At 41.1% G+C, this 25,341-nt stretch overlaps 2 protein-coding genes across 3 annotated transcripts in view; one reads left to right on the top strand and one right to left on the bottom strand.

Annotated features, from left to right (window-relative positions):
- The first annotated feature begins 504 nt into the window (after positions 1–504).
- Positions 505–11,872, top strand: phf3 (PHD finger protein 3). 2 transcript variants are annotated; one of them, XM_071532977.1, is made up of 16 exons: positions 505–603; positions 1,927–2,185; positions 3,177–3,302; positions 3,404–4,733; positions 5,278–5,554; positions 5,983–6,034; positions 6,512–6,632; positions 6,776–6,932; positions 7,085–7,201; positions 7,439–7,567; positions 7,657–7,798; positions 7,932–8,124; positions 8,228–8,375; positions 8,471–8,560; positions 9,190–9,385; positions 9,480–11,872. In XM_071532977.1, the coding sequence occupies exons 2-16, from the start codon at positions 1,951–1,953 to the stop codon at positions 11,297–11,299; spliced, it is 5,133 nt and encodes a 1,710-aa protein (XP_071389078.1). In that variant the 5' UTR covers positions 505–603; positions 1,927–1,950; the 3' UTR covers positions 11,300–11,872. The 2 variants fall into 2 exon arrangements, with proteins under 2 accessions (XP_071389078.1, XP_071389079.1); XM_071532978.1 differs by lacking the exon at positions 505–603 and adding an exon at positions 1,718–1,793.
- A 266-nt stretch (positions 11,873–12,138) lies between these two features.
- eys (eyes shut homolog) overlaps positions 12,139–25,341 on the bottom strand; it is a 101,850-nt gene continuing 88,647 nt past the window's right edge. The window contains exons 23-30 of the mRNA XM_071532976.1: positions 24,513–24,685; positions 20,817–20,999; positions 19,551–19,717; positions 17,124–17,268; positions 14,834–15,008; positions 14,036–14,208; positions 13,748–13,909; positions 12,139–13,334 (exon numbers count right to left, since the gene is read on the bottom strand). Of these exons, the coding sequence (XP_071389077.1) occupies positions 12,139–13,334; positions 13,748–13,909; positions 14,036–14,208; positions 14,834–15,008; positions 17,124–17,268; positions 19,551–19,717; positions 20,817–20,999; positions 24,513–24,685 (2,374 nt within the window). The remainder of the gene's footprint in view (positions 13,335–13,747; positions 13,910–14,035; positions 14,209–14,833; positions 15,009–17,123; positions 17,269–19,550; positions 19,718–20,816; positions 21,000–24,512; positions 24,686–25,341) is intronic.

Genomic DNA, 25,341 nt, shown 5'->3' with positions numbered 1-25,341 from the left:
TTTATTGGACCACTTTACCACCAGAAAGCACTATCAAGTTATGGAAATCGTAATTCTAGATGTAACACAGTTGACCGAGTGATGATGATGTAGCTGCCTCGGCCATCATGGCTGACAGCAACTTCTCCCAGTCTCCGTCTGTTGACAATTTTGATCAGAATCGACCAGCATGATGGCAGAAACTATGAAAATAAGGCATAGATTGAAAATCACCGCAATTATCCTATAAGCTTTCTACAAAAAAAAGGCCTAAATTAATTTTACACCAGCTGCACCATGCTCATGTATAAAAGTTATACTGTTTTTGCCAAGTTGAATATCTTGATTGCGTTATAACGAAATACATTTTCCATCTAGATACCCACCCCTGAACTCTGTAGTTTTCTAAAGCCGAAAGAATAAAAAACATACATTTTAGATACTGTACTCTGTCACTGTAGCCACTACCTGTAAACATGACCCACGTGACAGCTAGCGCTGGTTGTCAAGGGCTTTGCAGCAGCAGGACGAATGACGGCTGAGTTAGAGGAAGTTACTGGGAGCTGGGGACAGTTGTGCTATGTAGTCTCACACACGTTCAATGAAACATTGCAAATAATATAGGTAAGAGTCATATATTTATTAAAGCACATATTTCACAATATCAGAAGTGGGAACGTTAAAAATGATGCAAGGGGGCGTGCTCAGCTAACGTTAGCTAGCTGCTAGTTAGGCTACAAACAAACTTGGTAGGCCTATGCTAACGCTATCTAGCTAGCTTGTCTCCCAGATTTGGCAAGGTTGGCATCGATCTAAGTTATCTAGCAATGTGTGTACTTATCTGGTGCAGAATTTTTTACTTTAACTGATAAACGCGTTCACTGATACAAGGACTGTTGTATAGCAGTTACGTTAACGTATGAAGTTACGCATAGAGTTAACGATGGTAACTTCCATCCACTGGTCGCGTTCCTTAATCGCTAATTGTTGTTAGCCTGCAAGTAGCAAGCTAACCAGCAAACTCCTCACCAGTGGAACCTGGTCACAGATGGGTACTATTCCATAGGGACATTACATACGGTAGTGTTAAGGCAAACTGTCAAGAGAACTGTATTGGTCTGCTAATTAACAGATTTAGGTGTATTTGTGTGTCTGTAGTTGTGCTTATTCAACTCTGGCCCGCTCCAGCTGGTGGGCTTGGTTGCTGACCCATTCAACACCGTTAGCTGACCTCTCGGAAGCTTCTCCAAGTTGGTCATAAAAAACACTTCAGTGACACTGTCATGTACGTACAGCAAACTAATTTGTTGTGCACGATTTTCTGCTATGTTGATAGTGATGACCGAAATTGCAAAAACCATGATGCTAACGAGTAGAATGAATAGTAAACCAGCTAACGCTACCATGTAAGTTATGCCAGACACGAACTTTTGCTATCTAGCTATCACGTTAGGCTAACTGACTAGGCTAGCTAATGTAGGCAAAAAGATATCAGTCACACACTTAACCTAAGCTGTATTTATTATTTACATTTTGTTTATAGCTAAGTCGAGAAGTGTTCGCAAACGGCACTTTGGCCATAAATAAGTTACAAGTGAATATCTGCTCAGATCCTCACTTTTCAGAGCCTAAGCTAGCTTGCTTGGACAAGAGCTTAAACTAACCCAAGTATTAACGTCATTATCTTAGCAGCGGTCGCTCACAAGTCAGATGGATGCTGTGCTGTCGGGATGAGACACAACTGTCACTCAAGTTATCACCTTATTTAACAGTGGGGCATGATGGAGTTATCTTGAAGCGTCAGTAACAACAGAGTAAGAAAAAGATAACATTAGTCAACACTTGATTTACTGAAAATGCATGTGGTTGAATTGTACTTAATTGTACTTGTTGTTTGGAGCCTTATGTTTTTTTTATAGTAACGTTTCCGCTCTTGTTTTGCTGCAGGCAGAGAAGAAGGCAGCAGCATTCATGGATATTGTGGACACTTTTAATCACTTAATTCCCAGTGACCAGTTGGATGACTCCTTATTAATAGGTCAGAATTTGGAATGTGAAGCCAGTAATGAGTTTGGATCAGGCCTCCAGCTGGAAGATTCGCTGAAGAACATGCTCAGTGACAAAGATCCCATGTTTGGATCTGCAAGCTCTCAGTTCAATCTCTTGGACAATGAGGACTCCAATTTTCAGATTGCTGGTTCGACAGGTATGTGCAAAGAGAGAGGCTATGTCCGAAAACTACACTCGCAAAGCATTATCCTTCTAAATTCAACATTATCTAGTGTTTGCTAACCATGGCACACAATATTCAGATTCTGACAATCCAACATGCCATCTTTGATCCATACAGAATCCTGAATGTCCGAACAGGACATGTCCGAACAAGTGTCATGTTGTTATAAATGACTAGTTAATTTTACCATCAAATTGCAAAGCATTGTAGGCAGCTTTTAATGCTATTTTTGCATTGAATCTTCCATTTTGCCTTATGTATCTCACTCGGATGCTGAAGTATGCATATCATACCGACATTTTAAGTATACTTAAACTTTCATCATGCATCATATTAGCACAGTGCACAACCCTATATGGGAAGACATTTGGACCCTTGGCCAATCATAGGGAATCCCTAATTTCTTTGAGAGATTTTGTTCCTGTTGTACCTGATTCTTAACATTTGGGTGTTCAGAAGCTATTCCCTGTCAGTGATGTAAATGGCCAATACTGTCAGGTAACACTAACACCTGAATGCGATGGGAATACATAAATGGACCAGCTCAAGTTACCTAAATCTTCATCTTCATTCCAAATAACCATTGAGTTGATGCAAGTCCAAAATCATCTTGGGGCATTCATTTACAATGGGCAGGTGTTCATTTTGCTGGGTACCTTCACTTGTTATTTGAATACAAATGAAAATTCAGGTGTATGTTATTTTCCTTCAACTAGTTAGTCTGTTAACTGTCACAACATTCAAACAGTGTATGTGTTATTTGAGAGAGTTAGAGATTAAAATCACAACACTAGTTTTTTATTTTATTTTTTGGAATACTGACAAAAGAGGTAGGACAGTAGTTGATCAGCTTTGTGACGCCACATACCTTGACTAATACCGTTTTAGATGATTGGTAGATGATTTGCCCCTTATATAATTAAACATGAAAATAAACTACAGTTATTTGTTTTTGTTGTTGCAGGTCTCGATGTCGGTTCAACATCCACTGGAGCCGGTGGTGCTGTTGGTGAGGCGACGGGTGCAGAGACTGCGCAAGTAAAGCGACCTGTCAGCAGACCGAAGAGAAAACTACGCGGTTTAGAATATGGTAAGCAGGTTATCATTCAGATTGTCACTTCCACCATATGACATCTCTAGTTTGGAGGCGGGGTGATGTTTTTTTCATGTTTCTTCTTCTTGATAAAACAGAACAAAGTGGTGGACAAGGACCTGCTAACGTATCCACCAACACAAAGTCCAGAGGAAGACCAGGAAGAAAGCCAACCAATAGACAACTGAAGTCATTTCTGATTGAGAAAGGAGTTGGAGGCTCCCAGCTGAAGAAAGAATTATCCCTGGGAGGGCGTATTAATATTCGTGATCTTGATGTTGGATTATGGCTAAATCCTGTTGTTGTATTGAGGCGGTTGACGGTCACAGTTGGAGGATTCAGGATTGAGCTGCTTCCAGGGCCCTCTTACACAGAAAACACAGATACAGGCCAGTCGGTATGCTTTGAAGATGGTGTTTCGTATGGTGGGGACAGTGAATGTGCCATGATGCAGGATGACGCGGTCAGTGCACAGAATCCCATGCCAGAGAATGTGAGAGACTTGGGTGTAACTGAGAAGCGCTGTGCTGAAGATGCACCCCTTGGGCTGGGCCCGTATGTGAATCCAAATGATGTGCAGGCTGCCAACGGGACACTCGTGGGGAGCGCCTCTTTGGCAGAGACCAAACCTGACAATCAGAGTGTTTCTGGAAAGCACAAGCCTGTCAGTAAAGGAAAAGATGGCATCAAACAGCCACAAAACATTCAGAACAACAAAACTACTTCAAGTAATAAGACGGATAGTAAGGAAAAGCAAGAAATTCTGGCCAAAAAACTGCTCAAGTCTAAACAAGGACTGACTTCTGTCAAGAATAAGGACTTGGTTTCATGTAAACCGAGCAGCGCGATTAAGGATCCTAAAGTATCCCAAAACATGCCTTCAAAACTCATCCAAAGAGGAGACATGCACAATATGAAAACTCTAAAAGAAAAGAAAGGCATTACGTCTTTGAAAAGGCATGGAGAAAATGCCCAAACTGAACATGCCACTAAAGTACAAAGGACCCAGGACACAGGACCTATTTCAGTGAAGCCAAAATTGCCAGGTACATCCAGCTCTGTAGTGAAGAAGACCCTGTTATCTGACAACCGCCTTGGAGAGCAGCAGGGACCAACCAAACCTACTCATTCACACATTAGTCCCAAACCTGAGGGTGCTCACCTGACACATGGTCCTCCAGGCCATTCTTCAAAGACACTTGAGGAAGGAGGGCAGGAGAAGCCTAAAGTGAAAAAGCCAGAAAAGATCCTTCTAAAACAGAAAAGTAAAAATGCAAGAAGCATCTCTGTGGATGAGCCACAGCTGTTCATCCCAGATAACGCCCCTGTTGTGAAAAAGGAAGCTGCCGAGGAGCAACCTGCCAACAGTGAGACTGTTTGGGATGGAAGCAATAACTGTGGTCTATGCAAGAAACACCACAACAACACGTGAGTCACACTTTGCATAAATGGAGAGGAGGAAAATATAAACATTCAAATCGAGGCAGATTGTTCACTATGAAGTAGTACGGTTGCAATCCTGACTTTATAATTGTCTTACATTTAACTTGACAGATCTCTAAGTACTGATAGTTGGACATTCACTCCGACTCAGAGCATAGAATATAGAGTTATGACAGACATGGCGAAGATGAAATGTGGCTCATTGACTGCACATTTCAGTCAGTGAGCCATTAGGTTTACACAATTATAAAGGCTGCATGGAGGACTGATCTAAGGAGGACTCCATTATCGTGGCATTGCAGCTAGCTTGCTGGAATGTTTATCCAGTTAGCTTGAGACCATTTCACTGCCATAAATTCAAATGCGCTGCTGAACTCTGAATCCTCTGAGCAGGTGTTTGAATATATAAGCAAGCATGAATTTTAATATATCTCTGTTTACGACCTGTCTGGTTTGATGCAACGGTGCACGCTGGCACTCGAGTGCCACTTTACAATCACACCTTTAATGATAACATGGCTTTGTCTAGGTTCATGGTTGGCTGTGGTCGCTGTGACGACTGGTTTCATGGGGACTGTGTTGGTCTGGACCTGACAAAAGTGCGTGAAATGGAGGAGGAGGACCAGATGTATGTTTGCTTGAAGTGCTGTGCTGAGGAAAGCACAAAGGTGGAGCCTGATGGGCCGAGTGCAGCCAAGCCAGAAGGGCAAGCCAAACATGAGGTACAGGATAATAAGCTGCCTCCCAAGCCGAGGCAGGGACCCTCGCAGCCTCTTACGTCAGGGGGGGTCAGGCCAGCGAGAAAGGTGAGTGATATCACCATACTCATAGCCTTGACGATTATAGAGAAGAGGCTTGTTAATGCATTGAAGAAATGTAAATCTCTCATGTACACAGGTTGCTTTGTCATTTGTCCTCCAGCTAATTCATCCTCTGATATTAATCATAGCCAGTGTTACAACTACATAAGGGTTTGTTGTCCTTTTTGCTTTTACTTCATTGCCTGTACAGAAGGCCTGCACAAGGGTGTATGGTTACTGCGGTGTACTCACAAGAATTTAGTACCTTTTCTCACTTGAAACTCACATCATGTTTTCTAAATAATAACTCAACTTGGATACACTCTTTTACTTGTTGGCAAGTCATTAATTTTGACGTTTTCTTCATTTTGATGATATGAGACTGCTATATTGATAATGTGGTTAATATATTCTTTACTTCATTCCTAAAATAGGACTCTGATAGAAGGCAGTCGACGGAAGTCAAAGACGCGGCACAAAAAACAGGTATTTTGTCGGTTCAGTTCAATATATGAAACTGGGTTCACGGCTCAATATCATGATATTTTCAGCATAGTCGTATCAGTTGTCGTGTTGCCCTTTTCTTCCTTAGTGGAAACCCAAAATGCTGCCACAAAGCAGACTTAAAACTTGATGAAGCGCCCTCAATTTCAGTTTGGCCTGAGTCCATCTGGCCACCTACTATGTTTACACAGCAGTGATTTCAGCTGGGTTCAATGAAAGTGTGATGAAGCTAAAACTTGCTAGCCTTGCGCCCTCTACTGTGCAAACAGTGCATAAGAGAAAAGACCACTCTGAATGTTTTTTTCTCTACAGCTGAAATTGCAAACATTTTCTTCTCCACGATGCATATGGTCAATTTTTTCAATCGCAAAATGTTGTCATTTTGTCTTGTATTTTGTAATCCTTTGGGTCATGGTTTCCCCCACCTGCTCAGTAGATGCTGTCATTCTGTCCTCATAGGAGTTCAGCTGAAACAGGAGACAAAAAGTAAGAGTTCATCTTCAGCTTTAAAGAAACCTGTGTCTGTGGATGAAATCAGGAGGAGTGTGCGGTATTCGTTGAAGGAAATCCTTCTGCAACGGTAAGCACTCCGCATGAGTGAAAGTGATTAAATGAGTTCTGTTATATCCTGACGTTTATATTGCATTCAGAGCTAATGGTATTATTCAGCAAACTCCAAAAATATGCCAAACATGCCAAACATGTCTCACTTTTCACATTTAGGTTGAAAGAATCTGACTTGAAGGTCACACTGGAGAAAGCCTCTGATGTTGCCAAGAAGACGGAGAGAGAGCTTTTTCACTTATATAAAGACACTGACAACAAATACAAGAACAAATACAGAAGCTTAATGTTCAACCTCAAAGACACTAAAAATAATGTAAGTACATTGTTCAGTGTTTGCATTTGAAATCAGATGTGATTCACATGGAATGTCTCTCATACTGTTGGATCTTATACTGGTGGATGGATTTTTTGCATAAAAGAACAAAGTTAAACTTCATTCTGTGCTTTTCTATTTAAATATTGTAGGTCCTATTTAAGAGAGTTCTCAAAGGGGAAATTTCTCCTAGTAATTTAATTCGAATGAGTCCTGAGGAACTGGCCTCTAAGGAATTGGCTGCTTGGCGACAAAGGGAGAATCGACATGTAAGTAATGCTCAAGTCTTGCGTTTCTCTCAAACGTGAATTTTATTTCAAAATGAACAAAATTTGACACCCGATAGCTCAAAATGATTAGTGCTATGAAAGTAAAGCACAGTATTTACTATTATTGAAGCTGTTACCCATTTTAGGTGCTGCAAAAATTGAGGGTGGATTTATAGTAATTTGAAATGGAAACCTTTCAGTAATTGTCAAAAATGCAATAAATTCCCAATTTTACAGACAATTGAAATGATTGAAAAAGAGCAGAGAGAGGTAGAGAGGCGACCCATCACTAAGATCACCCATAAAGGAGAAATTGAAATCGAGAGCCAAGAACCAGTGAAAGCAACTGAGACCATCGAGGTGGAGGTGAGACAGTTCAATGTTACTCTTTATCATGTTTACACTTTAATTTGGTGTATCCTTGAAAATTTTTATTTATTTTTTTTTGTTTTCAGCTTGAGCCTGCTCCCAAAGTGACAGAAGACTCAGTAGAACTTCTGCCCCTGGAGAAGAAATCAGAGAGCACCAAGACCGATAAAGATACTACCAGCCAGCACAAGTCTCACTTATTTGACCTACACTGCAAGATCTGCACAGGTAAAACTTAAAATGGACAAAAATCCTTCATCTTAATCATTAAGCTCTGTCTTTGGTGGCATATCTTTCTGCATATAATTTTTCACTATCAGTTATTGACATGTAGCATTATTTTATTTTATTTTTTTCTAAGGTCGTATGGCTCCCCCTGTGGAAGAAGCACCAACCAAAGTGGTGAAAGTCGCCACTACTGTAGTAAGGAGGCAGTCAACCACCAAAATGGAAGAGACTAAGAGCACAACCCCACCTGTAAAGGACGACGACCTGCACCTCACTGTTTTAGAAGAGAGCTTCCGTAGCGCTAAATCCTCAAGCTCTGAAGGAAGGTACGTATGCAGGCAGTAATTTGTGACGCTGTATGCGGCTCTTGTGTCTGGATTATTTTTTGTCTCCTTGCTTCATTGTGTCTATAACATGAACTTTTCTCAGGTCGGAGTATACGAGTGGAAGAGAGGAAGAAGCTGCTTTCCTTTCCAACCTTCAGTCACTGTGGAGAGGATTCATTAATATGCCTGCTGTGGCAAAGCTTGTGACAAAAGCATTTCCTGTCTCGGGCATTTTGGACAACTTGACTGAGGTAAAGTGCTCATATGTGAATATATTTAGAGTTTGAAAAGCTGTTAAATGCAGAGTCTTACACATTCAGTACTCATGGTTTGATTTTTATCACAGGATCTTCCAGACAGCATCCAGGTTGGCGGTAGGATTAGTCCACAGATAGTGTGGGATTACTTGGAGAAGATCCGTGCAACTGGGACAAAAGTGAGTTACCATATTGCTAGCTTTTGTTCTTAAATGGAATATCCAACTATACATGTCACTTATCTGATTGCATGTGGTTAAATCAGTCCTTACGACCAAGAACAATTAAAGCTTGAATCCAGACAATTTAGATTCTAATTTGTAATGTCATCAAGACTTCATTAAAGCTGACATGTTCAACATTAGAATTTAGAAGTTTACTCTTGCATCTAAATGAGCTTTATTTTATAGTAGTGTAGTGGCTGCAATTGTACTAGTGGTACTGTAAGTACCATTATTCCAATAGTCTAATGGATCTCAGTGAGAAAATATATTAATATCACTGCATACTTTCACAAAAGGGTGTCTGTGGGTCCCTCAAAAGTTTTACAAGTTCTTAAGTTGAATGATGCTGAAAATGGTCTTAAGTGTTGTCAGTTTGTTTCAACATGTCGTAAATAATCCTAAATCTAACATGCCGACACTTGCCACAATATTCACAAGTTTGGTCTCCTTTAGTCTCTTGCTCATTGTTTTGAAAGGGATTCAACCTGACAATGGCAATATGTAAATTGTGGCTGAATTTCTCCTTCACCTTGTACGTGGATTGTCGATTTTATTGACACGTCCTTTTTGACGTTTTCTTACAGGAGGTGTGCCTGATTCGTTTCTGCTCTGAGACGGAGGAAGATGAGATCTCCTACACCCTGCTGTATGCCTACTTCAGCAGTCGTAAGCGTTTCGGGGTGGTTTCCAACAACCTGAAACAAGTGAAAGACATGTATCTCATCCCCCTGGGTGCCACTGAGAAAGTTCCACACCAGCTCGTTCCTTTTGATGGTCCAGGTAGATGAACACTAAAGATGTATTTGCTCTTAGTTAAGTGCATACATACATTTCTGGTGTTTCAGACTCTTAACTTGACCTTGTGATTTGACAGGCTTGGAAAACAACCGTTCCAACCTTCTTCTTGGACTGATCATCCGCCAGAGACCTAAACGAGATTTTCTTCCCGTGGACGTGAACGAAACTGCGAGGATTATTCCTGAGAGCACGCCCCTCACTGTTTCCACAAATGATGCCCGCGTCACAGAGGATGATAAGTTTTACCTCTGCTCCCTGACTGCTCCTCATACAAAAGAGATGGACAAACCACTCAGCACTACCGAAGATGTTGATGAGCCAATTACGGAATCCTTTGAAGAAGCATCTGCATCAGAAGAGGGCAATAACCAGGAATCTAAAAAACCACTGCGCTTTCTTCCAGGTGTGTTAGTCGGCTGGGGTGGAGAGTTACCACCCCTGCCAGATTTTGGAGGTAAGCCTGCACCTGCAGCCGGTGACCCTCAGAAGAGCCAGCCGGCTCCAAAAGAAGATCAGGCAACCCCAGGAAACGCCACCAAAAGTCCCACAGCTGCCACGCCGCGAGACCGCTTTGTCATCAAAAAGAAAGAACCTAAACCTGTTAAAGCTGAACCAGAGCTATCCAGCTCGACTGATATATCCGTTGCTAACAACTTGTCAGGAAAGGAAGTTGCAGCGGTGACCCATTGTGCGTCAGTCTCTCTGAAAGATAAGCCTCCAGATGTATCAACTGAAGCGTTCTTGGCAAGCTTGTCAACAGCTGCAAGTGGGAATGAAGCTAGCAGCGCTGTCTCTGCAAACAAAGGAGACGTTAGCCTTTTGTCTGAAACTGAAAAAGGAAAGCCTGAAGGGAATTCCTTGTTGCACTCAAAATCCCAGGCTGCTTCAGATCATACAAACAGCTCAAAACCCCCTTTAAGTGGGATATTGAAAAAGTGTTCTGCATATTCCAGTGCGAGTGAAGATAAGAATACAGAAGTGGCAGATAAGGGTGAAGCCAGCCACCCGGCTCCTTTGAATCCGCAACCTGTTCCCGTGTTGAGCAGCACAAGAAACGACCCTATTCCACCATCTCACCACGGATATTCACATCTCTCTCAGGCAGAGCATAGACCCGGGGAAGAAATCCAAAGTAACCTTAGGTCATCCCATAATGAAAGAGAAGATCCTGTCATGTCCCAGACTGGTCCTATGGTATCTCCGACTGTATACCTTCCTTCAGTTCAAGTACCACAAGCAGCGTCTTATGCGCCCGCTCTCACCGAAGCCTCTGAGTTCCAACATGACTCGGTAATGGCACCAGCTGTCCCAACATACAGCGGCGCTGCACCTTTCCCACTGCAGCAGCAACAGCCTCAGGTACCTGGTAGCTATGATTACCCTTCTGCCCCACCTGCTAACACTTTTTCAACCCCGCACACCCAGGATCAGAATCACGCTACACCGTGGGCTCAGGACAGCGCCGTGGCCTCGCACGTGCCTCCTGGACTTGAGTCACAGTACCCCGACAGTTGCTCTGAACCATCCGGCCGACCTCCGTCCTTGGCCAAAGACTACAAGCGTCCAGAGGATCGATACAGCGACCCCTGGGAGAGGCCGCGACACACGGACGACAGAGAACACTACAGAGGGCACAGCCATCACAAGGACTCGCATCATGGGAAAAAGAGCAGACACCATGACCGGGAGCGGGGGAAAAAGCATGAACGCAGCAATGAGGACAAGTACAGAGAAAGGAGTAGGCACCATGGACACTCAGAGGACCGCCATGGTGAGAGGAGGAAAGAGAGGCACCACAGCGACGACCACAGCAGCCGTCACAAGGACAGACACAGACATAGACGAGACTCTGATTATGAGAATGGAAGGAGAAGTTCAAAAGACAGTTACTCATGATTTTTTATTATGAACCAGTCTGCAGCTGTTATTGTGCCATTTCCTTCCTAAATGTTCATTTTTGTTATTTACAGTACAGCCAAACTGAGAAATCAGTGGGATTACCAAGACATCCTTATATCTGCTCTTTTCAAACCAGTAAGAATTCAATGTTGGAACAAGATTTTCAATTTCAAATTTTTAACCTTTTACTCTATTGTATATAAATCTTTGTGTGTTGCATATTGAGCGGCTGCACTGACCACAAATGCTGTGTTTCTTAAGCAGTTAATGTTTTCAATTTCATAACAACATACAGCACAAATGTGGACTAGAAGGTGAAAGTTTTTTGTTTTATTTGAGCTCAATCATTTGGCATGAATGTAACACGGCTGAAAACAGTTAACCGAGGAAAGAAATCTAAACAGCAGCTTCTCTTCCGTTTTTTCCCCCAATTTCATTATTTTTTTAAATCATTCAAAATATTTTATAAACTTACTTTCTATTGAACTTGTCGTCTGTACATTTTGGCTTGTCATGTACATTAGAAATCAAGTGTGCCTTTGCACTGTGTGTTTATGTACAGTTCGTAATAAAGCTAATCTTTTTTTATTGTTGATTATAATGACTTCTGATGTTCCTTTGGAAAAGTATTAAGAGGTCTCAAACAAACAGTTAAGAATATAACTACTTTATAAATACTACACAAAACATCCTAGACTAGTCTGTAGTAGTACATTTACATATTATCAAAAATACACACATTGAGTCCATTATCAAAACAGAACCGATATCAAGTTTTTGATTGTCACGAGGGACATTTTTAACTATCAGATCGTATACAGTTACATTCTCTACTACTATTGATTCCCCTCGTAAACATTAAAACCTTCACTATTTTGGAGAAACAGTAGCTGCTTTGGGTCTTGATACAAGTGAATATTTTTGAGATTCCCTTCAAAACCCTTAGAAAACAACCCAGATGTCACAGTAGTTACATTTCTGTGTAATTCAAATCCTCCAAAGTAAAACTGTCCTGCATAATTCAAGGCTACATAACGCTCAAATGGGTCCACATCTTCAAAAAGGATTCTCTTATTGTTCAAGAAAACCTCAATAATTGTGCTGTTCAAAGAGATGGAAACATGATGCCATGTGTTGCAACATAGTGTGAGATTTCTGAATGTTACAGGAAGGGAAAGTCTTTCTCCGAGGTTGACTGCAATTTTAAGTTGGCCGTTCTGGAGTCCAGCTGCGAGGTAGTCATCATCTTCATGTTCTGCCTTTCCCATCCACATTATCAAGCTGTCGTTTGTGCTCGAGTGAAAATTGAAAGAAACCTGTGTGTACCTTAAATTTCTTGTGCTGAATCTCGGGTCCCAGTGTCTCACATATGAGTTTCCCACAAACTTTAGAGTATCCATTGATATTTCTTTGTCGCAGTGCCTTCCCACCCATCCTAAAGGGCATATGCAGTGGTATGAGGTCACACTACTAGCAGGAACACATGAGGAACCGTGTTTGCAAAGGTTGTTTACACAGTTCACAGACTGGTTACACACAGGGCCAGTCCACGACGGGGGGCATATGCATACGAATGAGTCGGTGCCTATTGCCCTGCAGTGACCCCCATTTTGGCAGACCTTGTACCCGCAGGCCGTCCCGTCCCAATCCCCTACGTTGGCTCCACTAAGAGCACCTTTCTCTGTCAGCTCAAACTCTTGCCCATTGAGAATCAGCTCTCTCATCCCACCAGTGAAGCCCACCGGCTCGTTTTCGGTCGCATCTGTGGAGACGGAGCTGAGGGTGGACACGCCCCCAACAAAGACACCTGTCCCAACATCGAGGGTGGTCATCCCCTCCGTCATGTTCTGTCTCACTTCCTTCTCGTCCAGACTCAGGAAGCCTTGGTGACCGTTTCTGCCTGCTGTCACCGCGTGCCAGGTCCTGCCACTCCAGTCCACTCTGCCAACAGACTGCAAGACGTGGGTGACATCCCCGAGGTTGTAGCGCAGCTGGACAAACCCCGATGTCAAGGAGAGGCAGAAGAAGTCTCCTGTGGATAGAAAATAAAACACAACAATTAAGTGAAGTAAAGCATTTTATTATGCATTTTTTTCTTAATTTTAGGTGGGAATGTTTTTGGGGATGTCTGTCACTGGAGTGCCTGTGCATTAAAAAAAAAAAGAATAAATTAAAGCTTATTTTAGAAATTAGTCTTTAGAAAGGAGGTATTCCTGGTTCCTACAACACTTTCCTACAACTGCTTTCTATTACTCTTCTCTTCTATGAATGTCTAATTTCCTTTTTAATCATTGTGCCCATTTTATCATTCTTCTGTAAAGCACTTTGTAACTCTGTTTTGAAAAGCGCTTTATAAGTTAAATTTATTATTATTATTTGTACATTGACATTCTGCAGAGAGATTAAAATGAAGCTGGCCTTAGATAAGGAATTGGACGTCCTTACCAGCTCTAGCACTGAGATGCTGTGCGGTGTAGACGAGGATGCCATCAGGTGATAAAGGCTGGAACTGCAGCTGCAGAACAGTCCTGTGTCTAATGCTCATAGGTGGGAAAGACATCCAAGAGGACTGGTTCCCACTGAAGAATGGATCACTGATTACCACGGCTGAAAAGGATGGAAATATATAACCATAATGAAACAGTTGAATAGTGAAAGAGTTTTCTCTTACTAAATTGGAAAAAAAAAACACCTTTTCATTCACAAGGATACAATTTGATTCAGGAATCTGACCTTGGTGGCAGTAGAGTCCTCCGGTGCCCAGGGGACACTGGCAGGTATATCCATTTGGGAGAGGGATGCAGGTGGAGCCGTGGGCGCACAGCGGAGGGGGGGTGTGTTCGACATCACACACCGACACAGTCTCAGAACACAGCGCTCCCTTCCACCCAGACGGACACTGACAACTGCAGAGCAGAGGAACACACTCAGACTCAGTGCAAAAGCTTGTCAACATTGTCATTTTCCTTCACCATACTCCGTATATAACTGATTTTCTGTGGATTGTTCATGTAAATATTCAATAAATACTCGACACATCATAGGATACACAATTGTTGGGTGTGAGTGGGAGAGACAAAGTCAAAAATAGGCACCGCATACAGTACAATACCAGTCAAACGTTGGGACACACCTGATTGAATGCACTATGTTTTTCATTATCTTAAAGCCATTTTGATCTGTAGGCTTATGCTGAAATGCTTGACATTTGTTTTTTAGACAATGAAGCTATGTATGAATTTCTTTCCAAAGTCTTTGCCTTTCCATCAAGGCAAAGGGCGGCTACTTTAAAAAATCTAAAATTTAAGATGGTTTTGATTTGCTTAACACTTTTTTGGTCACTGCATAATTCCATTTGTGTTATTTCATAGTTTTGATGTCTTTACAAATAGTAAAACAACAGTAAAAATAAAGAAAAATGCATGTGTCCAAACTTTTGACTGGTAGTGTACATGTCTTATTCATTAGTAGACTTGTAACACCCAGAAAATAAACCAAAAACACAAATAATCAGTGTGTCATAACACATACTACACAGATGAGCCGGAGTCCACGCATGTCCCTCCGTTCTTGCACTGAACATGGTGACAGGGGGTGACTCCACACTGACCCACGCTGCGCCCGAAGGCCGGGTGTCCCGCCGGCTGTCCCAGCGCTTGGAACTTTCTGTCTCTTCTTGTCCGAAACTGCATATCAAATATGCAGCCTTTGAAAGAACAAACACACCGGCAGCCAGGCTGTATGTTAGAGGGATCTCTTTCATGTCATTGAGATTGGATTGTCAGAGTAAACACAACAGTCTTCATCTTCCCTTTATGAATATCAAAGGTAACAGCTGCACATGCTGAAATGTAAGTGATTAAAATCCTATTATGCTTCATAATATAATAAGGCCAGTGAAAATGAAAACAAGACGTCAACAATATATGTAGTGTTTGATGTGAAGATTTCTTTCAAGCGTGTTTGTTTATTTTTGTGTTGTGTGTCCTAAAACAAAGCAGGTACTAGATAATGTGTTATGTGTGTGTATGTATGTGTGTTAATGTTAGAACACTGAACAAATGCTCTCCTAACTTTCATTAGATGAAAATTCCTGAATTTGTTTGATGGAATAAATCATTTCACATCCACTATAAGTTTTTTGTCTGTCATACAGTGCGATTTCCTCCTCATATTTGCTGTCTGTCCTCATAATTCAATTTTATGGAGAAAATATTTGTTTTGGCCTGTACCTGCAGAGCGCAGGCCCTACTATAAATATAAGGCCTGAGCAGAAGCCTTGTAGTCATCTACACACGCAGACTCCCTTCTCTCTACTGCATTAGTCATTGGCATAAACAGGATGCAGGGGAAATGTCATGCTCATTCATGAATATTCATGGCATGATGCTGTCTACTCTCTGCACTTGGCAGACTCAAGTGATGGTTGCGGTACTGCAAATATAGACCGTCGACAAGTGAGGCAGATGCATCGGGAAGATGATAAGCGTTGGTTATTTTTGTTTTAACTGCACATATTGAATGTGGTAAAAGAACCGAGAAACCCAAGAACTAGGAGAAACTGTATCTGTCTGCAGTTTAACAATTACACCGTTCAAAAAAGCGCAAATGCTGAATGTAAAACTTATCCAAAACAAAAACAATGCAATTGTTTTAGGCAGTATTCTCTATGGAGTGCTAATGGAAAACTTTCAGCATCAAAGAGTGACTGGGGTTCAAAACGTGGACATCATTAGTTTGTTTATAACATAAAGCCACAAAATGACCCATAAGATCTTCTAGGCAGCCTATCTGCATTAAAGCAGTTTGGCTTCAGAATGCATGAGGATTTTAATGGACAAGTTCATCAAAACACAAACTTCCCCATTTCTTCTTGTTATTTGATCACCAGCTTAAATTGAGTAACACAGATTTTCTTCCCACCGCCACAGCAGCACCTCCTCTGCCACCTTTCCACAGGGGAGTGTGGATGTGTTGATAACTGGGAGTGAAGTGCATTATCAGTGTGTTCACTGCCAGCCATCATGATTAGGGCTCCAGGAAGGTCACACAGATCTGATTAGACGCTCATGAGTTCTCATTACATCCCCAGCAGAAAGGTTACGCTTCCACCAGTGTCGCCTGGCTCAGGTGGTGCTTACCAATACGGCAGTCTCACGCAGCACGGACAAACCGCTGCTTCACCACAGCTGATTTAATTTTGGATTCAGAGAGGTGAAAGATGAATTATATGTTGATAAACAAGCAAACACACAAACTTGCTCCAGTCCTTTAATATGAAAAAATCTTGTTCACCTCTACTGGACGTGCAGTGATATTTTATAATAGCTAATATCATTGCTATACTGGAGGGACTGTGGAATAGTGTTATGATGATATTCATAGCTGTTGTCATCATTACTGTTATGGCAATATTACTCCGCTGCTCTGCACATTAGCACGCGCTATGAATGCTCCCCAGAATACAAGCCTACATTGAGGTCACTTGGGAGCAAATAGAAATGATGTTAATGATGACAAAGATAATTTGTACGGTACCCTTGTCCAATGACTTATGAGCACTGGAATGGATTTGCACACAGTGCATAACTTTATGGGCGTGAAGTGATTAAGGGTGCAGATACAATCAACCTCAAAGCTCTGTTCTGGCCTCATATCCAGCCCTGTAACCTCCTGTGATTACACACCTCCCCTCTGTCTGCAGGGGGACAGAGATCCTGGGAGAAACTCTGAGCGCTGGTGAGAGAGTGCAGCTAAAGTCGACAGTGTTCACACTGTCAACGGCGGTGGTGGGATTGTAATAAATCTGCAGCGGTCTTACCCTGAAAGCCATTTCGGAACCTGGAGCCAAGTGGCAGTAGTTCAGGGGTATACTCATTATATCCTCCTACATAGAGCTGGTTGAAAACATTGAGGCCCAGCAGGGGTCCAGGAGAGGATCCTGTCCTATTACGCTGTCCATCAACCTGAAAGAGACACAGTAAAATGTCAATACTCGCACAATACTCTTTCATCTGATTGCTGTCAGAGTGGGAACACAATTTATTTGAAGAATCTACTGAAGATCATCTATAGACTGGGCCCGAGTTTGGAAGAATGCCTCGAGTTCTTCACAAAATCCAAATCATAAACTAACAAACCTGAACTTCATATATCAAACTTATTTGACACCAAAGCGGTGTTTTAGGATGAATATAACTTTTTTTTTTTAATTTAACCTTTATTTAACCAGGCAGGTCAATTAAGAACAAATTCTTATTTACAATGACGGCCTAGCGAGAGGACAAAAGGACCTCTCGAAGGGTAAAGGGAAAAGGGGACAAAAAAAAAAAAAAAAAAACACACACAAAAGAAACTAAACAAAGAACAATCCAGATAAGACTAACAGACACAAATGTTACATACATCGCAGAGGCAGAGAAACCCAACACACTATGGGAACGAGGAAATAATCAAAACACACACCAAACAAACAACCAAATAAAATTACAAGTCATGCAAGTCTTGAAGCAGAATAAACAAGTTTCTTTGTCAGTTAAAAAGCTGGGTGACAGTTGCAGTTGTGTGTGAACAACTCTGCAATAGAGTCCTTAAAAGCGGTGAGGGAGATAAATTTCTCCAGTTTCAGAGTCTTTTGCAGCTCATTCCAACTGCTCGGAGCAGCAGACTGGAAGGAGGACCGGCCAAAAGAAGTATTAGCACGGGGAACTTCTAGCGAGATATGGCGGGCAGCTCTGGTGTTATAGGGAGTGGATGACAATTTTAACAAGTGTATCAAATAAGGAGGAGTCAGACCAAGGAGGGTTTTGTAAACAAGTGTAAGCCAATGGATCTCTCGTCGAATGTGTAACGATGGCCAATTAACCGAAGTGTATAAGTCACAATGATGTGTTGTATAGGGGGCATTTGTGGCAAACCTAATTGCTGAGTGGTACAAAACATTAAGGCGTTCAAGGACACTCTTGCTTGCATGTCTGTAAATGACATCACCATAACTACTTCTCCAAACTGTACCCTATGTGATTTGAATCAAATGGGGACATTTTTACATATCATGTGGGAGTGTCCCATCAGTTAGAGGTTTTTGGGAACAAATAACAAAACGTCTCTCTGAAACACTTGGTTTAGAGATCGACTGCTCCCCAGAATGTATGCTCTTGAATGATGATTCGGGGCAGAATTTTAACCATACTCAAAGACAGCTGTGGCTATCAGCATGCACTGTTGCTAAAAAGATGTTGGCGGTTAGGTGGCAACCACCGCACACTCTTTCTATTCATCAGTGGAATCACTCTTTAATAGAGATTTTATCTATGGAGCTCTCTGTTGCTAGGATGAATGGGGCAGGCCAGGTTATGCTCAAGGCTAGGAAGGAGGCACTCAACGCAGCTAGAACCATGATATAAATTTTTATTTATTTTGCAACGTACTGTTGTGGAATTTAGAGAAAGACCCATGGGGATGGGGTAGGTCAGGGTTAAGGAGTGACCAAAGGTGCAGGTGTATGCTTTCTGTTACTTTTCTGTATCTTGTACTGTCTTAGTTATAATTGCATGGCTTTAGTGCGACTAAAACATTAAGTTATGAATTTGTTACGGGGGAAAAAAAAAAGTATATATTTTATTTGCTTTTTTATTTCCTGTTTTATTTATTTACCTGTCTATCAATATCCTGGTATATGTTATGTTATTGACAGAGATCACTCATTGATCTACACCTGCAAACCTTGTGGAAAAAAAAAAAAAAAAAAAATTGGTCACAAAAAAAAAAGAAGTTGGACTGATCACAGAGAGTTTCCACTTTATTAGGTACACCTAGCTAGTTCCAGGTAGCAGCCTGAATTCTTCCAGGCATCGATTCAACAGGGTGCTAGAATTTTCCACAGGGATCCTGGTCCTTGCTGACTTTATAGCATCACAAAGTTCCCGCAGGCTTTTCAGTGACACATTCTTGATGTGAACCTCCAGGTCTACCTCATCCTAAAAGTGCTCTATTGGGTTGCAATGCTCAATTGGTACTAAGGGGCCTAATGTGTTCCAAGAAAACATTCCCCACACCATTACACCACCGGCAGCAGCAGCCTGCACTGTTGACACCAAGTGAATACTGAGTGTGGGTGTGTGTGTGTGTAGAAGCTCAGAATATGTTTAAATAAATAATATAATATTAATATATAATATTATGTATATACTGTATGTATAGTGAAAATATTTATCCAAAAGTCACACTTCTGTAATGATCAAATCACCTTTAGCCATCCTGTTTTTTTGGATCTGCCAAAGATAACAGTATGGATGTTGATCTGCTGGTTCAGTCGCTCACTGACTATGGTTCCTACACCTGATCCAAGGTTGAATTTATGGACAACTCTGCCATTCCGTATCCCCAGAACAAGGAAGTCATCTCCGTCATCACCTAGAAAATATATGAAAAAAACGGCCATGAGCACAGTAGACTCATAAACAAATAAAATCTCTTGCTAAGGATTCTAAAAAAAAACACCCTTAATAAACATATCAATAACAAAATATGCAAAATACATAAATAGGATACAGTAGTGTTGCTTAAGGGTCAATTTTATATTAGCAATTGTTTTTCTATCATTATTATTATATATTTAGCCTCTGTGCTTGTTTAATTTTTGGTACATTGTTTAATTTTTGGTACATTGATCTTCACCATCAAGGACTAAACTACATGCTTCAAAGAAATACAAGCTTATGAATATTTTTAATGGCATGTCTGAGGATGACACTTCATTACACCAATTATCATGTGAATTGTTCATATTTCATCCATTTTTACTTTGTGCTTTTGAATTTGAACCATCTCCTACAGTGCCGCTCATTCCCCTGACAAGTGCTTCATTATTCATATCGCTCTCGTTTTTCCCCTCTTCCTCGAATTGTTATCTCAAGAGAAAACAAGTGAAGTGCAGTAGATCCACAACCCTTGTGTTTTTACTCTTTATCTTTTGATTAAATATGCTGGCGACAATGACATGGCACTTACCCACCACCAAAGCTGACCTCAGAGAAAGGAAAGCCTGATGGATGCACCTATAGGGCTGCTGACAGCATCACAGTGTGCCTACAGTATATCTCAAAGACTGTTTAATGCAATTTACTTTAACAGTTATGAGTTGCTTGCATTTCCTGCCAGCTATGCCAACGTCCTCCTCTTGAAAGTCATGAACAATAATAGTTTAGCCCGAAATCAGCTAATTGCTGGATTGCAGAGAGACTCATCACTGATGTCTCAAAATGTGCCAAGGCAAAACCCAGAGGAATCCTCTTGATTAGAGGATCTGAGAGGAGAGTGAAAATCTATGAGATGGCACATTACCATACACAACAGGCGGAATCTCTCAAAATGGCAATAGAACTACTTTTAGAATCAGTAATGACATTTGACAGTTGAACTGCGTACTCAGGACACATCCCTGAGTTATTCTGTGTGGTTTTTTTTTAAAACTTTTTTTACACTGCTTTGCAGGTGTGGAGATGAACCTCACCTTGTCCTTTATGTCCAGAGAACAGGATGAGGTTGTCTTTCAAGGCAGATGCATTGTTGGCTAGTGTGAACTTCAGCAGGAACTCATAGAAGAAACTGAGGCTTGGAATGGAGGAGTAAGCCACAAAGGAGGTGTAACCAAACTCATCACTTCCACTGAATCTGGCACGAGTTATATTGATGGCTGCAAAGACAAACAGATTTGCAACTTTACTGTGACATGCAACACTGGCATTAACATTTAAAGATCATGTGTATGCTGTTAATTGTTACCTTTATTAACTGATTTAGGGCCCTTTGTGTGTGTGGTAATTGCATGCATGGAAAACACACCAGTATGCAGGGTTGCATCTAGTCTGACGCATCATCTCCCAACACCAGACAGGCTACCAAAAGATGGCGCTCTTGTCACACTTTAAATGATAGGGGTAGGTGAAATATTTTATTTTCTGAATGCCATGAGATGATGGCCTGTTTTCGAACACCATCACCTCCTCATTCCCATTTTATTTTCATTAGTAGCTGTTTAGGAAGGATTTCGGCAAGCAAGCATTGCTTCATACATAATGTTCACTTGGGTGGGACAATAATCCCAGTGATTATCAATTACAATCACATGCTTATTTATTCAGAATGCATCGTTGATTCAATAATGCCCTCTCTTGTATTCCATCTTAGCATACCCATCTACTTGATTTTACACTGGGGACTCAATGTAAATTTCCCCAGCTCATTCAAAATTACACGCTGGCATGTTTTTACACAACAATGAAATTTCAAACACAAAACTGCTCCACTTCACTGCGAATACCTTGCATATATTCTTACCTAGCCCCGGGCAATGGCTAAGTGGGGTTCAGAACTCCCCCCTGACTGCCCTGAGCTCTGTTTGGCTTCTGAATTATTAATAAAGCTGGGAATTTTGCTGTTATTATCTTGTCTGGTAGAGCTGTATTTGCCATTTTTGTTTATTGAATGGCCACAGTGTTTCAGCTACAGTTTATTTTAAGCTGTTGTGCGTTTGAACTGGTCAGCTCTAGATGATGATCTTTTTGCCCTCTGACGACAACTAAGCTCTGCCCACCTGTTTAGACCAGCTACAAAGATGTCAGTGCTAATACAGAATTAACTTTCTTTTGAGCTTGTTTATGGTAAAATAATACCCTTGAATCTACCAGAGCAAATAAACCGAGTATCTATTTATCTATCTATGATTTAGGCAAATTTCAGATAGACTTGCATACAAAAATACACTTTAGTATTCCAAGTGTGATGTAGTACTGACTGCTTTCTTGGGCAGTAGCTGTTTTATATAGTAGTAGTGATTTTACTGGCCATGTAGCAGTTACCTCTGTATGTGCTACATTTGAAACAAATCACAAAGGCCCATAATTGATGTAATGTAGGAGCTGACAGTATTGTACTTATTGCTGTGTGAACAACCACTTCTTGACAGTTGAGATAATGGAAGTGTAAGTGTTTAGGTTTGTGTTTTATTTCTTTATTTGAAGCACCCAGTAGATGGACTCCTCTCACCAGACTGCCTTAGGCGTGGAGCATGTTTCTTTTTGTTGCTATCAATTGAAGATGTACAACCAATGACTCAGTAGACCATTAAATAGACACCCGATTACTTTCAGGCCCTCCGAGTGACATGGACATTGTATGCGGTGTATAAAGACACAATTTCAACAGAAAACAGTACACAGTATACAGTTATGTGTTCCTAGTCTTGTTTTTTTGCTGTCTCTTAAGTCATATCAAAGGTATTGTGAAACACAACATTGGCCTGGTAGAGGTAAATAGTAGCTATAGAACCAATCATTAACAAAGCTTATGGGCTCCCTCAATGAAATACATTGCATCCATACTGTATATGGACCATAACAGTCAAAATTCTTTAAAAAAATACTTTATATTAAATGGCATTTCTGCTTTGTTGAGTATTGCTGAAAATAGCCGTTATGTGTCTCTCGTGGCTGTATTTATTCAAATCTGTGTGCATTATTTTTCCCTGTATTATTTTTCTTTCCTGCTCTCCCTCTCCATCTCTTTTCACTGCTTGTATGTGCACTGTAGTGTGCACTGTACTATGTAGGCTAGTATCCAGGCTACAAAGAGTTCCCATCACAATGTGAGCCTGACCACATCCATACTGTATCTGGGTTTGACTATCCAAGAGCAATGTGAGCAGAATCTAATTTCTGTGCATTCAGACCTGCCACTGCATCCATCCTGGCCTGAATACTCTGCATCATATGGGGAGAGACTGTGGATAAACTTAGTATTTAATGGAATTTAATCTGCGTCTGGATTTGAGAAACATTCATAAAAAGAAGTCATAATTCTTGCATTTTGTGTATTGTTTTGCAATGTTTCTTGCTCTATTAATTCTAAATATTAATCTTTAACAAGAAATACGGGCAACTTGTGTACAAAGGTAGGCCATTAATAATTCTGAGTGAAGCCATCTTAAATATCCATTAATGTTTCATGATTTCGGCTCTTGAGGCACACTAGCATCTATAGCACTTCCTACTCTCCCCTTCCCTCCATTTCCTGCTTGTTCGTGGGCCAGCCTTATCTACTCCCAGAGTGCACAGGGGGACCAAGAACTGAAAATAGTACATTTATAAAAACCCTAAACCATTTCCCGCTGTGCCATGTTTGCTATTGGACACGCAATTTTTAGCAGTTTGTCAGACAGAGAAAAAAAGAAAACTCCCATACTATCACTCACATAGTATTTTTGAAAATAAATAAATAAAATATATATCTAAAGCCACATGAGGAAAAGTGCTACACGTTTCAAGTATAAGAAAGCGCTGAGAGGTAAGTAGACCTTAGGAGTGATCAGTTTTGACTCTGATCTTATCTGATGTTATCAGGATTAAAATTTAAATGTCAGCCATACTTAGTGTGACACTGGGAGATTAGAGTACTCTATTTGGCATCAGGATGTTCAGAGTGTGTCAGCGGCTACGTGGCATGGCTGAGCGACTCATATGCCAAGCACCCCACTGCTCCTATAGCCTAATTTAGTCAAATAAGACCTTTTGTTTCTGAGAACCATAAGCTGCGAAGCTTATTATGTTCTCATGGTATTACTATTTGGAATTGAAGCCACTAAAGATAGGTTAAGTTTCCAACTCACAATATCTTGCAATTTACAACATGGATACCAAGCAACAGAAAAGTGATTTGTCTTACAGGTTCATTTGACTTCAGAGAACAGAGAAGATAATGTTATTCAAAGAATTTTTACATGCATAGTTTCATTGTTTTGGCTTAGGCTGTGACTGTTGAAATTTGTTATCCAAAAAAAAAAAGAATCTTTGGCTGTTTTTCAATTAAGAAGAAGGCAGGCTATTTAGAGCCACAGTATTGAAATAAAAACCTTATTTCAGTTGCTGGAAAATAAGCTCTTATGAAGTGAAGAAAAGTCTTTGGGAATATTCAGCAAGGCAGCAGTCAGCTCTGAATTGATTATCTCAGTAATACTGACTCCATAGGTGGAGGAGGACATTCCTGCTTTTTCAGCATAATCTTAGTTCCATTAACCCATTTACTTAACAACAGGACTCTCATTCTACCAACCGTTCAATGCTCTCATTCACTAACTGTCAACCGAACAGCCTCTTACTAAACTTATCTGCACTGCATTGATCTGTGTGGAATTGGTCTTTGCAGCACTTGCCTTCGTCACACAGTAGGCCTTGTCGTCCGTAGGGGCAGAGACATACAGCCTCCATTGGGGACTTGGGGATGCATGTGGCTCCATGACCACAGGGGTTGCGTTCACAGGCAGTGAACTGGCACAGCCGGCCAGTGTAGAGCGTGGGACACTCGCAGAACCAGTCCTCTGCATCACTAAACACAGAGACACAGAGGGACAGATCATTAGGCCAGAGGTGAAAACGGACCCTGATAGCACCATTAATACATGTTTTACATAGTTGCACAGAGGTCAGGACACACAGGGAGAGGAGCGATGATAGAACAACCAACACCATAATGGATGAAAACTTGTTCAACACAGCTGAATCAGAAGAGATTTGAAAAAATGTTAAGAGTAACTGTGTGCAGCCTGATAAATACATTTGACATATTTGAGATTTGCAGGAACACGCTTGTGTGTTAAATGGACAGATGGATGGTGGTGGAAATGGTGCGAAAATCATGCTATGGATTTATTCATCGAAGTAGCCACTACAGATGCAGTATTTATTTGACTCTTTTCATCCGGTAAAGGTAAAAACATGCACCCTGAATAATAACTGCAGAAAACCGATGATTAGGAGTGTTTCAGAAAACGTATAGCCAGAAATTGTACAAGAGATTTCCTATCTCTTCCTTCCTCGATTCATATGCGTGTGCTTCATCTCTAGGCAAGGAGTGGAGGGTGGGCCAGCATGCAAAGTAATATCCAGACGGGGACTTTATAAAATGCTCTAAGATGCGCGCAACTTTGAAAGGTATAATATCAGATACAGGAAGCATTGGTGGGGTTTCAAATCTATAAATTA

This window comes from Centroberyx affinis, unplaced genomic scaffold (genome assembly GCF_046629955.1).
Source record: "Centroberyx affinis isolate AG114_WGS23_722 - 3 ecotype Tasmania unplaced genomic scaffold, CSIRO-AGI_Caff_v1 ptg002297l_1, whole genome shotgun sequence".
Lineage (NCBI taxonomy): Eukaryota > Metazoa > Chordata > Actinopteri > Beryciformes > Berycidae > Centroberyx > Centroberyx affinis.
Note: the sequence above shows the minus strand (reverse complement) of the source record. Positions and strands in the feature narration are given on the sequence as shown.